Below are 17,529 nucleotides of genomic sequence, written 5' to 3'. Positions count from 1 at the left end.
AACTAGCTCCTAGGGTTTACATGAGTAAGTATTTGATGCATAAATCCACTTCCGGGGCCCACTTAGTGTATGCTTGGGCTGAGCTTGATCAATCCACGAGCTGAGGCTTCTCTTGGAGTTGAACTCCGAGTTATGACGTGTTTTGGGCGTTCAACTCCGGATCATGACGTTTTTCTGGCGTTTAACTCCAGACAGCAGCATAAACTTGGCGTTCAACGCCAAGTTACGTCGTCAATTTCTGAATAAAGTATGAACTATTATATATTGCTGGAAATCTCTGGATGTCTATTTTCCAACGCCGTTGAGAGCGCGCCAATTGGAGTTCTGTAGCTCCAGAAAATCCATTTCGAGTGCAGGGAGGTCAGATTCCAACAGCATCAGCAGTCCTTTTGTCAGCCTTTTTCAGAGTTTTGCTCAAGTCCCTCAATTTCAGCCAGATTTTACCTGAAATCACAGAAAAACACACAAACTCATAGTAAAGTCCAGAAATGTGAATTTAACATAAAAACTAATGAAAACATCCCTAAAAGTAGCTTGAAGTTACTAAAAACTACCTAAAAACAATGCCAAAAAGCGTATAAATTATCCGCTCATCAAGGACCTTGGTTAGTGTGGGTTGGCCTGATATGTACCCGGAGACGTGATTGAGGGGAGGACCAAGAGGGTTATCAGATCACTGCCCTTTGATAGTTGAGGATAGAAGAAACTATGAAGGCCCTAGACCGTTTCGTAGCATGGACTCGTGGTTCACACATGAAGGATTTTTTAGAATGGTGAAGGAAGAGTTGAGGGAATTAGGAGATGGACGGTTCTTAGACAAGATGAAAGCGTTATCAATACCGCTGGGTAGATATAGTCAACAATGGATGTTATGATAGTACAATGGAGGCAAGGAGAAGGGCGTTAGTGAGGTTCTATGAGAAGTGGTATATTAGGCAGGATATTCACTAAAAGTAAATGTCTAGATCTCGGCATGCCGAGGAGATAGATAGGAATACAAGGTATTTTCACAATATTGCTTCAGCGAGAAGAAGGAATAACAGGATTGAGTCATTGGTGAGTAATGGGAGACAAGTGTGGAATCTGGCAAGAATAAAAGTTGCAATTAGAGATTTTTATAAAAGTCTATACCAACAAGAAGCAGCTCCAAGTTTGAGCTTTAGAGATGGTTTAATTAATCGATTAGGAATGGAGGAAGCTGAAGCCCTTGAGGTGACGCCATCGGTGGAGGAAGTGAAAGAGGCAGTTTGGGATTGTGAATTATCTAAGTCTCCAAGATGTGATGAGTACAACATGAACTTCATAAAAAAGTGTTGGCATGAGATTGGAACGGAATTCACTGCTGCTGTGTTGAATTTCTTCAAGACGGCAAGACTACCAGTAGAGTCTGATGTCACGTGGGTAGCGTTGGCTCTGAAATTCATTGGGGCTAAGGAGATAAAAGAACTCAGGCCTATCAGCATGGTTGGATGCGTCTATAAAGTTATATCTAAGTTGTTGACAAGAAGAATGAGGATTGTAATGCCAGGACTAGTTGGAAAATCACAGAGTGCCTTTGTGAAGGGAAGGAAGATATATGATGGAGCTTTAATCGCATGTGAAACTGTGCATTAGTTGAAACTGAAGAAGAAGGCATCAGCGATAATCAAACTGGATTTCCAAAAGGCATATGATAGAGTTAAATGGTGCTTTGTTGATACTGTGTTGAGAAAATGGGTTTCGAGAGTACATAGAGGGCATGGATCCGAGAGTGTATTACGTCGACATCTATCTCTATTTTGATTAATGGGTCACCAACGAAACTGTTCAAGATAGAGAGGGAGCTTCGACAGGGCGATCCATTATCACCATTTTTGTTTGTATTGGTGGTGGATGTGCTTAACAGGATGATCGGGAAAGTGGTAAGGAACAGGAGAATCTCTCCACTGTTAGTCGGTAGGGATAATATAGAGTTATCACATTTACAGTTTGCTTATGACACTATATTGTTCTGTCTGCCTGAAGAGGAGACAATGAGAACTTATCATAGACTTTTGAGGTGCTTTGAAATAAAGTCTGGGTTGAGTATAAATTTCGACAAATCCAATTTGATAGCAGTGAATTGCAGTCAGGAGTGGGTGAATCAAATGTGCCTTCTACTTGGATGCCAGCAGAGAGCTCTACCGGTGAGGTACCTTGGAATTAACCTCGGAGCAAATCCCCAGTTAACAAAAACTTGGAAGCCAGTTATTGATAAGGTGGAAGAAAATCTTAGCTTGTGGAAATCAAAGGTCCTTAGTAAGGCCGGAAAGCTGGTACTCACAAAGTCAATAATAAACAGCCTACCTATTTATTACTTGAGTTTGTATAAGATTCCAAATGCGGTTGCACAACGCATAATCTCTTTGCAGAGTAGATTCTTTTGGGGGAAGGAAGATGGACAACCTGGCATGGCTCTTGTTAAGTGGGAGATTGTTCAGGCACCAAAAAAGTTAGGAGGACTGGGGGTGGAAGATACGGTGGTCCGTAATACTGCGTTACTGTTTAAATGGTGGTGGCATTTCTCAAAGGAAGACTACCTGTTATGGAAGAAAATTGTGTGCTCCTGCAACAACTTAAATTCTGATCAGTTACTATCAATTCAAACTCTACCAGTGAAAAGAGGTCCGTGCAGAGACATATGTCAATTGTGAATAAAGGACCAATAGGTCCGACAGAAGATGATTGATGGTCTGGCTATGGAGGTAGGGGATGGTAGATCAATAAGATTTTGGGAGGATACTTGGCTCCAATCGGGAAAGCTGAAAGACTCCTATCTGAGACTCTTCTTGATTTCAAACCAAAAAGGATCAATAATTGGAGATTGTGGTTTTTGGGATGGGATAGAGTGGATTTGAAACTTCCAATGGAGGAGGGAACTCCGCCAGTGGGAGGTTGACACATCGGATCAGATGCTTCATGTCTTGCAATCTGTTAGATTAATAGCAGATGTACAAGATAGAGTTGTGTGAAAATTTGACAAGGAAGGCGATTATTCTACTAACTCCTTTGTTCAGGTTTTGCAGGAACAGACTTTAGTCGATGATATCCTGAGCTACAAATTCACAAAAGAAATTTGGAAAGGACTGGTCCCACCTAAAGTAGAGTTGTTCACCTGGTTTGTATTAGTAGGTCAAGTAAATACAAAGGAGCGACTAAGTAGGCTCAAGATCATTGAAGGGGACGATAATATGTACATCTTGTGCAAGAAGAATGTTGAAACTGTGCAACATTTATTTGCTACTTGTGAGTACTCCTGATAGGTGTGGTACGCATGGATCAAGGAGTTTGGACGAGAGTGGACTATACCAGGTACCTTAAAAGACCATTTTGGGAGTTGGCAGACAATGCCGTTGATAAAGGAGTTGCATAAGTGTTGGCTAATTGGGTTCTTCTCAATTATATGGAATATATGGTTACATAGAAATGTTGTCACATTCAAGAACAAGGCAACAAACGTGGCTGATTGTGTTGTTAGATCATTCTGTTCAGCTAAGGATTGGTGTGGTTCTTAACGCAAATTGTTTATGGCTATGACAGAGATGACATAGGAGTTGCTTGGTTATATTTTTGTAGTTTTGTAGGTCCACTTCATGTGTTGAGCTTTTTCTTTCAAAAAAAAAATAAATGATAAAATTTATTTTTCATATGAAAATTCTCATTGTGTTTTTGCTCAATATTAACATACGGGGGTATTTTATCGGTTTGTGGGTGCAGGTTTAACACGCGAGAGACTTGGTGAATAGGGTTTGTCAGCGCCGTGGTAGCATACTGCCAACATGCGAGGGACGTGGTGAGCTGGCGACGTCAGCGACCTCGCAGCACCCTGCCAACACGCGGTGGGCATGTTGCCTCCAAATCTAGCAAGCTTTTCAGAGATTCTCTCGCATTTTCGAGGAGCTGCAACAACACGGAGTGGGTGTGTTGGAAGTGGTCTGCATGCAGGGAATAGCTCCTTCCTCCGATGACCAACGACGCTGGGCTAAAGCTCTATAAATGGAGCTCAATCCTCCCCCATTTCATGATTCGGCAGTGAGTTTGAGAGAAAAGAAGTCTGAAGTGGGGAAGAAGAAGAAGAGAGTTAGTAGTGTGTTTAAAAAAAAAGAGTAATTATACATAAAAAAATTATTAATTTATATTAATAAAAAATGATACGTAATTATACGACACCCGAAGAATATATTATCAATTATTTGGATTCATCCCGTTTATGTAAGTTCATAATTTTTCTTTTTTTGTAATTTAATTTTTTAATTTTAATTAATATTAATTTTTTGTGTTAATATTAGATAATGATATTATTTTTATTTGTATTTAATATTACTATGTTATTTAATTGAGTTTGTAAATATCAAATTCAATAAATAATATAAGTTTTAGTATATTATTATTTTATTTTATATTTGTTAATTAATAAATAAAGAAATAATATAAATGTAGATCTCATTAATTTTTGGAATTCTTTGTTATAATGTATTTTTTCATAAACTTAATAAATAATTTAAATATTAATATTAATGAATATTTTTTATTTATGAAAATAAATAAATAATATAAATTTTAAAAAATATTATTCGGATATTTGTTATGATAATTATGGAGGATAATAATATTATTGTATGTTATTTTATTTTTTATTTATGACTATATTTATATTATTTAGACTAGTAAGTAAATAGTATAATATAATATATTTTATTTTATTTATTATTTATGTAAAGTATAGTACAATTAAATTATTATTATATTTTATTTTATTTATATTTTATTAAATAATTATTTGTTATAATGAATACATATATTTAATGAATAAATATATTTAAAAGATGTATTTAATGAATAAATAGATATATTTAATGAATAAATATATTTATAAATAATTTATTTTTTAAATTAATAGATATATTTAATGAATAAATATATTTTTGTTGTACTAGCCTAACAGAAATCTTATGGTTCGTAGACTGTATTCACTGGAGAAGTGAAATCCAATGGTAGAAGATGCTTTAATAGCAACAGAAATCTACCATGTTTCTAGAATTGGGGTGATTAAAGGATTTTACCCTTTAATATTTACTTTGATGGAAAGGTGGAAGTCGGAAACTCACACATTTGTATTGCCGGTGGATGAGGTTACCGTGATACTAGAAGATGTCGCTCATATATTTGGCCTACTCATTGATGGACACGTTGTGAGCGGCTGGACAGATAGTAGTGGCGAATTCCTGAAAAGTCAGAGCATCGCGATTTTCGGTCACGAACCCGTTGTGAATAGTTCCTCCAAAGCTTATATAAAGCTGGCATGGGTTCATCGTATCAGAGACGTAAAAGCATTGGATACTTTGGAGTCTATTCAGAGATACGTGAGATGCCAAATTTTCTTTTTGTTGGGTTCAACCATATTTGCGAATAAGTCAATGGCATATGCCCACGCGAAGTATCTACCGTTACTCTGCGATTTTGATCTGATTCATACTTACAATATGGATCAGCATGTCTTGCGCATCTTTACAGGGCACTGTGTCATGTATCACTGTATGATACTAAGGAGATGGATGGCCCTCTTAATCTTTTATTTGTTTGGGCATGGGAGAATGTTGTGTATTGCGCCTGTATCGAGACAATACTTCCAGCGACTAACGTACTGGTTGCTCGGAGGTAACAATTCCTATTTTAGTTGTGTATTCTATTGAAGATGCATATTTGTTTGATGGCACATTTTTTAATTTTTTCAATATTACATGTTTCAGGTGGAGTCATTCTGCACGAACCTCAGTGTGGTTATCAAAGACTACGGTGACATTTAGGCAGAAAATATACTACATGGAAGAGGTAAATATTTTGCTTTGTGTGTGTTAATATCCACATTAATATTAGGGTTCTAATTTTCTAATAATATATTGTAGTTTGTGTGGAAGCCGTATGAAGGAGTGATCATACCCGACGAGTTACATGGGCACCTTGAGGTGTGTGACACTGTTGCTCCATTATTGTCACTCGAGTATATCGAATACACCTTACGAACCGAGTGATGCGTCAGTTTGGGTATGCACAACCCACCCCGGAGGTAGCAAGAGTCATTCTACAGGAAGAGCATTGCATGACTCTTTGCAGAGTATAGTTTCATGACTAGAGAGTTTTACATACAGAGTGGATAGCAGAATGGGGCATCTGTTGTAACACTCGGTTACGAGATCGGCACCCGCTTCCAGCATGTTGCATATTTGCTTCTATTTGCTGTTGTGCAAAAGCAGAGAAAGTAAATCCAGCTCGCTTACAATCGTGAGCGTTGGCACTCTTCCACGTAAATAGCTTGTTTAACCGATAATATGTTACTCGAACGAACGCTAACACAAGGAGGTTTTGGGCAACCTTCAACACTAAATTAATGCACTCGCCAAGGTTTGTCGTCATGTGGCCCATCGATGTACCTCGTCAAATGCCAATACCTAGTTTCTAAGTGCAATGGTGTCGCACCACCGGGCATATGCCTCGCCTCGCTCTTGCAACCTCTTATAGTTGATGTTGTACTCTTCCACCATCCTTGAATACCCAATGTTGACAAAAAAAATTTGCAAGTGCAAAACTTTGAATGCCCTTAAGAAATTGCTACCATGTGTCTAATACAAAATATCCACCATGCTCTTGGAGGTTACCAATCATCTCCGGTACGATTTCCTGCTATCCGAATTGACTCATGTCGATCTGAGATTATACCCACACCATCTCTTCTAACAACACGCCTTCGTAAATTATTGAGAAAAAAGTGTCACGCATCAGTGGTCTCCCCCTCCACGATGGCAAAAACGATAGGCACAATGTTCTCGTTACCATCTTGTGAAATAGCAACCAAAAGTGATCCTTTATATTTTGCGTAAAGGTGTGTGCCGTCAACCTGAACCAGAGGCTTGCAATGCTTGAACGCTCTAATGCATGGGTTGAAACTCCAAAATATGCGGTGAAGTATCATGTTACTGTCCGCCTCCTCACTTCCATTGTAGAGGAATCGTGTTTCTATTTGGACAATTGAGCCAAGCATCTTCTGAACCATGACCGAGAATCACCATGGCAAAACTCGATAAGAATCTTTCCAACTACTGAAAACTTTGGTTATGGACTTCTGCTTTGCCAACCAAGCCTTTCAATAACTGATGGTGTAGTTGAACCTTGATTGGACTTCTGCAATTATAGATTTCACCGTGATGGACAGGTCGGTCTCAACCAATGGCCTTATAGCCTCAGCAACTGTATCCAAGTCCAACTTGGAATGATCTTGTGAAATCGTTCCTATGGTGCACATGTGCCTACCGTTGTATCTGCGTAACTCCCAACAACCTTTTTTCCGTATCAAGCTGGCTCGGATAAGCCAGTCGCACCCACGTCCATACGTCTTGCATTTTGCATAAAACGTCTATGGCTCAGACTCATACACATTATAGTCAATTCCTCTAGAGATAGTGTAACTTCTAATTGTTGCGACGATCGATTTTCTAGAACTATATTCCATTTCGATCCTGAACTCCCCATCTTCAGAATCAACAACACCTACACAAATCAGAAATCATCATTAATTGATCTATTCAAAATATAATTTAAGAAAAATGTATTATTTACTGATCACGTACCTATGTTTGCATATTCCAAAAATTTCGGTGCATGCATGGCATCAAGATCCAAGTTACGCATATAAGGTGGAATGTTCATCGGTTGACTAACTGCAGGAAAAACCACTATATTCTCCACTGCTGCCTCAACTCCCACATCGCCATCCTCGTCTTTGTCGTCGACTTCATATGTAGCTTCGAAGTCCTCTTCACTGTCACTGTTCATTCCTTCGTATACTTCAGCTCTATCATCCTCTATATCTGAATCATTTTGAATTCCATCTGCCTCTATGTTTTCAAACTCAACATACAGCTCAATCATTAGCTATTGCACCTGAGTCTGCTGGTGAATATGGAACATATTCTGCATACTTGCTTCGTCAATGATCGGCATAATATCAAACTGTATTAGACTACCAAAAACTATAATGAGATTCTGGTATAAAATACTACTCACTCTTCTAAATATACTGTTCTCCATGCTTTGACAGAGACCATTCTGAAACTCCATGAACATCATGGTGCATGAAACCACAAACAAAAACAGATTCTGACACACAAACCTCGCTCCCTCATGAGTATTCCGTATAATCTCACCGTTGCGATATACTATCAAGTTTGCGGTACCCTCTATCACACCAAAAACACACTCAAACAACTCTTCTCTTCGCAATGAAATAGTATCGAGCTTGGCCTTATATATGGAGAGCACTCAACACGCACACCACGTGTTGCATCGCCATCGAATCAGAGAGCGACACGTCAGCGACACACCCTCTCACCCCGTGTTGAAGCTGCCCTCGAATCAGACTTCAACACGTCATCAACATGCCCCCACGTGTTGAAGGTGCACTCAAATCAGACATTGACATACCAGCAACACGCCCTTCACGTGCTGTATCATCATGCTTTCCACGTGTTGAGGATGCCCATTTAATAAGTCCACCAACATGCAAATACACTAAAAACTCCCATTTCCATTAAAAATACCAATAAACTTTTCATATTATAAAAAATAGCCTAATTATCTTATTATTCTGTTTGGCTATCTATAATATATATGAGATAAAATAAAAACATAAATAAATACAAGCTTTATTTGTTTGTGTAATTGAGAGAAATAAAAGCAGAAAAAGAAGAATATATTGTATTTTGATATATTTAAAAATTCTTTTTATTAGAATTGAAAAGCAAGTTAAGCTATGTAGATATAAAAAACATATAAGTATTTTTTGGATGAAATTATAATTATGGTCATGAATAAAATAATTGTTTACATAACAAGAAAATTTTTAGAAATAAATAGGTAAGATTGTTTTATTATATATTTATTTATTCATGTAAAAAAAATTGAGTAAATTACCATTTTTAACTATAAAAGTTGAAAATACTGACATATCTACTCATAGAAGACGAAAATTATCATTTGTACTCATAAAAATGGCTTTTGTAAATAAAATTATCCAAATTCTAAAAAATTAAATAAAATTCTTAAATTACCCTCCTCTCCACCACTACTACCATGTCTCTTCCCCCCTCCCCCTCTCTCAATGTTCTCGGCTAATCCAATTCCAAACTCTACCACCACTCTCCTCCCCAACTACCACCATCACTGCTGCCATTACCATCACCACCACTGCCATCACTACCCTTCCTCCTCCCTTCGCTTTTTTGACTCTGATCTCAACCGCAGGTTCTGCTTCCCCCTTTAACTTCTTCTTCTGTCTCACCACACCAACCACGGAAGCAATAACTTGAAAAAAAGAAAAGATCAAAATAAATTCTAACTACAGTCATATTCGTAATTCAATGCACATACAAATTTGAAATTCATAGAACCAACTAACCAATGGTGGACCTAACGCACCGAATCAGGGAGGTGCTTGTGAACTACTCCGAGGGAACCACCGTTCTCAAGGAACTAATCCAGAACGCCGACAATGCTGGTGCCACTACCGTCTCCCTTTGCCTTGACTGCCGCTCCCACCGCCGCGACTCACTTCTCTCCAACTCCCTCGTCCAGTGGCAGGGCCCTACCCTCCTCGCCTATAATGACGTCGTTTTCACCAAGGAAGATTTCGTCAGCATCTCCAAGATTGGAGGCAGCAGCAAGCACGACCAGGTCTAGAAGACCGGCTGCTTCGGGTATACTAACTTCGCCTCTCTTCTCTTCTACTTTGTTTTGATTCCTTGAGCTGAATTTGTTTGCCTTTAGTGATTTTTTTCGGGTGCTTATCTTCCAAAAGTTTCGGCGACAAATCCTGGAAAGTGGAAGCGGTTAGGGAGACGGTTGAGGAGGGCGAGGCGGTGCTACTGAGTGGTGATGTGGTCGATGTTGGAATTGGGTTACTGAGAACATTGAGAAAGGGGGGAGACAATGGTAGTAGTGGTGGAGAGAATGGTAGTTTAGAAATTTTATTTAATTTTTTAGGATTTGGATAATTTTGCTTGCAAAAGTCATTTTTTATGGGTACAAATAATAATTTCTGTCTTCTATGGGTAGATATGTCAGTGTTTTCAACTTTTATGATTAGAAATGATAGTTTACTCAAAAAAATAATTACATAAATTTTTAATACTTTATCTTAATAATAGTGGTTAGAATTATATATTTTTAAATAATTTGTCTTTTTATAAATCACACACACATACTTAATATACTAAAACTGAGTTTTTTTTCCAACTAATGGAAGTGAGGTGTCGATTCCTCATGAATCATTTTTTTCGCCAAAATGAATGCACTATTTTCTCTTCTAAGTTTATTTTATAAAAATATCTTTATTATAGTTATATAAAATCAATATTTAATACATTATTAAACTACTTATCAATTATCAATCGAAAATATTTTTAATTATTTTAATTATATTGATAATAATAATAATAATAATAATAATAATAATAATAATAATAATAATAATAATAATAATAATAATAATAATAATAATAATAATAAGGAAGAAGGGACAAAAGTACACATGAAAGTTCATACGCTGGACAGTAATACACTTGAATCGTTTAATGAGTGACGCGTGCACAGTAATTATACACTTTGGCGGACAGAATCACCATTCCGGCCATCAGTGTGTGGCGTGGTTAGTGAGAGTGGACAGGTGGCTCTATTTTATCCTTGCTGTCACGTTAAGAGTTAGTGAGCTGACCATTTAGTGCCAACTCAGATAAAATGTTTTATTTTAATGATTAATTAGGCAAAATTAACCCTGAAACCCTAACACCTTTGTTTTCTTTTATCTTCAGAAGAAAAAAGCTCTGTGTTGAAACCCTAACACATTAACCAATAACTAAGAACATGGCCTCACTCAAGGAAAAATCAAGCTCTTTATCCCTAAATTGTGGCAGCGCTGTTGGTGGCGGGTCTTCGTTGTTGAGGAACAAGAAGAAGAAGAAGAAGTTTGAGTACAACAACGGCAAGTGTTTGCATGAATTTGAAGCTGTGGTACTCAAGTCTGGAACACAGTGGAATCCAGACAGATTGTTTCTGCGATGTCCTCTGTGGGAGGTAGGTTTCGAAATTGTCTTTCTTCTTGTTACTGGCGTTATCCATTTGTTTCATTCTTCACCCCTCCTTGGATTGTTGTGTCTAATCTTCAGAGTGCTGAACATCGTTGTGAGTATTTTGTTTAGCTGGACGAAGTAGAAGGAAAAACAAGAAACGTGGGGGCAGAGGTTGTATCTAAAAAAAGATCATTGAAACAATCATACAAGAAGATGAATGAACCTATAGAGTGTTCCAGCAAGTTGGAAGAAGATGTGCAACTGTTACAGAAGACAGTTGATATGATTAGGGGTGAAATAACTTGTATTAAGAATATGGTTATGGGTGTTTATTTAGGGTTGGGTTTTTGGGCATTGTTGATTTTGATAATATACTCTCAGAAGTGAGGATTCTGTGTAATAGTTTTCAAACTTTCAAAGTTGCATTGAATAAATGGAAGAAAAAAAAGGTCTCATTTTTTGTGAATCACATATTGTAAGTGGTGTAACATCAACCATTGACATAAGAGAAAAATGTAAACATGTGAGAATTAGGTTCAAAACAAGCAATTCATAACCAAGCTAACTCATACAATATCTAACAACATCTTGTAAAATCAGAAAGTCTTTGCTTTATTGTAATCACAAAATAGGCAGAGTAGTTACCATAATCATTGAGTTTTCATACAAGCCAGAAATACCTAATTAACAAGCAAAGTCACCATGTATATAACATAACATACCACATACTACTAGATTACAAAAAAAGGTCCCAAGGTTTATGCTCATAAACAAAACAGCCTTCCCCACAAAAAACAAAACATGCACATCAGTCTTCAATAAAGGTTCTATGTCACTGTTGCAGCCCCTTGCATGGTCCCACCTTCACTTGGGCCAACTTGATCAATTGCTACTGATAAACCACTATTTCATGGTTCATCTTGTGCTCAATTGAGTGGTTTTTATCAACTCTTTACCCATTTATTCATACTAATCGCATGTTTTACGTTTTCCTTCCGGAATTTGTGCTATGATTGAAAACATGCTTCTTTGGTCTTATATTTGCTAATATTAATCCTCTCTTATTACCATTAGATACCGTGATATGTGTGTTCAGTGATTTCAGGGATTATAGGGCAGAAATGGCTTGGAGGATGGAAAGGAAGCATGCAAAAGCGGAAGGAATACAAGAAATTGAAGGAACTGCAAAGCTGTCAGCCTGACCCTCTCGCACTAAAACGGTCATAACTTGAGCTACAGAGGTCCAAACGACGCAGTTCTAGTTGCGTTGGAAAGATAACGTCCGGGGCTTCGATTTGATATATAATATGCCATAGTTTCCCTGACGTTAGGCGACGCGAACGCGTCATCCACGCGGACGCATCGCAGTTACAAAAATCAGCGTTGCAGATTTCTTCTCCAGCGATTTCTGGGCTGTTTTCGACCCAGTTTGCGGCCCAGAAAACACAGATTAGAGATTATAAAGTGGGAGAATCTATACATTCATAATCATGCTCTCATAATTCATAATTTGTAGTTTAGATGTAGTTTTTAGAGAGAGAGGCTCTCTCCTCTCTCTTAGGATTTAGAAATTAGGATTTTTAGAAATTAGGATTTATTTCAACTCTTCATCAGGTTCAATATTTCCTTTACTTTATATTTATCTCTTATTTTCAGATACTTTAATGCTTTTATTGATATTTAATTTATGTTGCTTAATTGGCTTATGAACTTTTCATGTTAGGATTATACATTATTGAGATGTTTTCAGATTTATGATTTCAATTCAGCTTTCCACATTCTTGGCTTTGGTTAGGAAATCAGTAACTCTTGAGTTATCAAACTCAACATGATTGATAACCGCTATCTTTACTAATTAGCTCGAACTTCTATAATCCCAATCTTTTTCTAGGAATTAACTAGGATTTGAAGATCAAACTAATTAGCCACTTGACCTTCCTTTGCAACAGCAGAGGTTAACTAAGTGGAGTCAAGATTCAATTTTCGTCATCATTGATAAGGATAACTAGGATAGGCCTTCCAATTTCTCACACCTTGCCAAGAGTTTATTTTGCAGTCAATTATTTATTTTACTTATCATTCATCATAATTGTTCTTCATTCTCAAAACCCCCAAATTACAAACTCATAACCAATAATAAAAACATACCTCCCTGCAATTCCTTGAGAAGACGACCCGAGGTTTAAATACTTCAGTTATCAATTTATTTAGGGGTTTGTTACTTGTGACAACCAAAACGTTTGTAAGAAAGGTTGATTGCTTGGTTTAGTAACTATACTTACAACGAGAGTTTACTATAACTTCTAAACCATCAATCTTCAGTTCTTCACTACAGCTGGGCCATTGCTTCTTTCAGGAACTCCTCTTGGGACTCGCTTTGATGGTCTTGGGCCCGGATTTGGTTGGTGCCTCAGAGTTGGAGTTGGCATAAACTGTTCAAACCTCTGCCTCATTACTGGGCTTGCAGGATTCATGGTTTCAGTGGAGACCATAGGTTTAGACTTGGGTCTTGGAGCAGTAGCAGCATCATTAGGATTCTGTTGTTGGGGTGTTGGTGGCTGTGCAGGGTTATTAGTAGCAGTAGTAGCTTCCTCTGCCTCCATAGCTGCAACCTCATCATTCATATCAGCATGCTTTTTTTCATAACCCCTACTATTGTGGCCACTCTACAACATATAAACAAGAGAAAATGTAAATATAACATTATGAGTGATCTCTAGAACCAACACATAAAACATGATATTCATACCTCTCCACAGTATTTGCAAATGATTGTTCCATATCTCCTTTTAAGCTTATGTGGGTTGAAATTTGGCCGTGCCTCATTTTTCTCCTTTCTTCTCTTTTTTGTTGGTCTTCCAATTGGTGTCTTATAGTGAGGGGGCAGTGGAGGATAGCATTCAGCTTTATCCCAAAATTCTTTGCTTGAAACGGGGTTAATGTTATGTTGATATGCTGAGTTATATGCAGCCATTCCCAGCAAGTTATGGATCTGGTCTTCTGGCCTACGACTCCTCAGAGCAAATGCTGCACAAGCGTGTCTGCAAGGCAAGCCTGTGAGCTGCCAAAATCGACAGGTGCACTTCTGATTTCCTAAGTCAACAGTAACCTTAGTAGGATGCTTCTTAACCTCATAAATTTCTCTATTGTCATCCCCTGCCCATGTGGGAGTCCATTTATTACTTTCTTCTTTCTCTCTCTCAAGCCTGCTAAGTTGTCTTGGTGCAACAGAACCAACATAGCCACTTAGAAACTTTTTGTTCCTCGCTATAACCCTCATGATATGAACTTTGACTTCCTCTAACATTGTTATAATTGGCTTGCCTCTGTATTTGAGAATCTTACCATTGAAAGTCTCACAATTGTTGTTAGTGACATTGTTCACCTTAGGCCACTCACTGAAATGTGCCTTTGTCCAAGTTTTTGGGTCAAGTCAATCTAAGTATTCCCAGGCAGCATTGTTGATTCCCTTTAACCTCATCATTGCAGCCCCAAATTCAGTAACAGTGGTAGCTCTACAACATTCCCACACTGTTTTGTTCAACTGTTTATCCTTCCATCTTTTAGTGAAGTTGGCCCAAATGTGCATTGCACATAACCGATGATGCACTCCAGGCATAACCTGCTCCATGGCTGGTATCAGACCCTGCGTTCACATAGACAACAACAATTAACAAGCTGAGTGATACAAATCAACCAGGAAACAACATTTAACAATTACCTTCTGTTGGTCACTCATGATGTTCCAACCATGCACCCTATAGTTCCCCAAATCATGATGCAGAAATTCTAGAAACCATCTCCAGTTATCTCTTGTCTCTGAGTTAACGACTGCATATGCAATGGGAAAGATCTGATTGTTAGCATCTTGTCTCACTACTCTAAGCAATTGCCCACTGTAGTAACCTTTTAGGAATGTACCATCAAGTCCAATAAATGGTCTGCAACCTTGTATGAAACTTTTTTGCAAGCGTCAAAACATATGTAGAGTCTCTTGAAGATCGGGAGGGAATCAGGCATAGGGGTAGTGTCCATATCAATAGTTGCTCCTGGATTAGCTGTCAACAAGGCAAGTATGTAATCCCTCAACTCAGCATACTACTCCCTCTCCGAGCCCTCAATATTCTCCCTTGCCTTCTTCATTGCCCTTTGTATTTTCTTGTAGTTGATGGTTACATTGAACTCTCTCCTAAACCATGCATCAACTTAAGATGTTTTAAAGTCCCTTTGGTCCCTCAACTTCTCCTCCAGCTGTTCAATAACCCACTTTCTATCAGCTGACTTATTAGTGTGGCTTCGTGCACAAACATGTTGATTGACAAACGTCTTAACTTGAAAACTCTTTGGTTCATTAGATCTGGAACAGTGAATAGTCCAAGGACAGTTAGCTTCACAACAAATTGCCTTACACTTCATTGGTTCCACTCGGCTAAATATGATACTCCTTTTAATTTGTATGTTGAACTTCCTAACAGCTCTTTTGAATTGGTCCATGGTTTCAAATTCCATCCCCAGCTCTAAATGTATTGAGCCAAAAGCAGCATTCGGATTCCCTTGAGGCCAAACAGTGCGCTCTGCCTCATACTCACTATCACAGTCTGACAAATAAGGGTTGTGCAACTCCTCAGACTCATACTGATGGTAATCTGGATCAGAGTCATCATCATCACTCTCTGATGACTCACTGGTTGCACGAGGGACAAATATTTTTGGAACTTCACCTATGCCTCCTTGCACAAAGGTCTGTCCACTAGGAGCTAGCCTCTTGTAAGAATTTCTTCTGTTTCTTTGTTTTGCTCTTGATTCCTGGGTAGGGACCTCATCTTGTTAAAGGTTGGGTTGTGATTGAGTTCCAGGTTCAGAAGTTGTTGGTGGTCCAGTTTGAGTAGTTTGGGTTTGGGCCACATGAGTTGTATGTTGGGCTTGGCCCACATGTGGTGTGTGTTGGGCTTGGGCCACATATGCTGGCTTAACTTGGGCTGTGGGTGACATTGTTTTGGGTTTGGGCTGTGGGTGAGATTGTTTTGCTGGTTCAGATTGTGTGGTTTTTTGTTGTTTTTCCCTTGGCTTGGTTCTCTTCATTGAAGGTAATGAACTCTGAGATGCCTTCTGGCCTAGTGTTGTTGTTAGTTTTCTTGGCCTCAGAATTCTGGCTGGTTTTTTACTCCTTTGTGCCCTCTTCTTTATCCTCCCCCCAGGTGATTTCACACTCTCTGCATTTACATTGGCTGGTTCTGTTTTAGGGGTAGGGACCTCTTCCGCATCTACGTCAACCACCTCAACCTCAGTTGGAATGTCTACTGTATGCTCCCAATACACATGTACCACCCTATCATCATTTCTAATTGTATCCTTATACATGTTCACCACATCCCTATCTAGCCTAAGTAGCTTAAGAGCAACACCACCTCCGGCATCAGACTTTCTCAAGTAAAATTCTTTCCACTGAATATAACACAAATCCTTGAACAACCCCTCCATGAAAAACAGGTTCAGCATATCCACATTGACTCTAGGTATTAAGGACACTTGACCACCGCTGTATACTGTAACCCCTTTAGAATTTCTCTCCAACTTTCCTCCATGGTGATACACAAGTGTGATGTGAGTTGACATCAACGAAGAAAAACAAAACCCTCATAACCACAACTAAACCCAGAAAACCCTAATTTTTTTCGGACAACCACAAACTAGTTACTAAACAAACATCAAATAGCATGTTCGATCATAATAGGTAAAATGGGAAGTTCAAAAGATGTTACCTTTAGATCGTCCCTGCCTCCAGTGCGTGATCGTCGCTGTGGTGGTGTGGGTTAACTTCTTCGAGTACTCCTCCAATAATGTACTAACTCACCACTTCAGAGCAATGCCATTGCCTCTCTACTAGGGCTCTTTAACTCTCTCAACGTGCAAACTATGTTACCACCAACAAAACCTTGAAGTTCATAATTTGATAAAAGAGAACGAAGCGTTTCAGGGTTAATTTTGCCTAATTAATCATTAAAATAAAATATTTTATCTGAGTTGGCACTAAATGGCCAGCTCACTAACTCTTAACGTGCCAGCAAGGATAAAATAGAGCCACCTGTCCACTCTCACTAACCACGCCACATGCTGATGGCCGAAATGGTGATTCTGTCCGCCAGAGTGTATAATTACTGTGCACGTGTGACTCATTAAACGATTCAAGTGTATTACTGTCCAGCGTATGAACTTTCATGTGTACTTTTGTCCTTTCTTCCTAATAATAATAATAATAATAATAATAATAATAATAATAATAATAATAATAATATGATAATTATATGATAATGGCACCGGTTATTAATAACCAATTTATATTTCTCTAAATAAATTTATTTTAGGAAAATATCTTTATTATAATTATATT

The 17,529-nt window shown here is 38.2% G+C and overlaps 1 protein-coding gene across 1 annotated transcript; it reads right to left on the bottom strand.

Annotated features, from left to right (window-relative positions):
- Positions 1-13,456: 13,456 nt before the first annotated feature.
- Positions 13,457-14,445, bottom strand: LOC130945351 (uncharacterized). Its single transcript, XM_057874080.1, has 2 exons — positions 13,888-14,445; positions 13,457-13,804 (listed from the first exon to the last, which is right to left on the bottom strand). Exons 1-2 carry the CDS (start codon positions 14,443-14,445, stop codon positions 13,457-13,459), a joined length of 906 nt encoding a protein of 301 aa, XP_057730063.1.
- Positions 14,446-17,529: the final 3,084 nt, after the last annotated feature.

Source organism: Arachis stenosperma, chromosome 8 (assembly GCF_014773155.1).
Source record: "Arachis stenosperma cultivar V10309 chromosome 8, arast.V10309.gnm1.PFL2, whole genome shotgun sequence".
NCBI lineage: Eukaryota > Viridiplantae > Streptophyta > Magnoliopsida > Fabales > Fabaceae > Arachis > Arachis stenosperma.
Note: the sequence above shows the minus strand (reverse complement) of the source record. Positions and strands in the feature narration are given on the sequence as shown.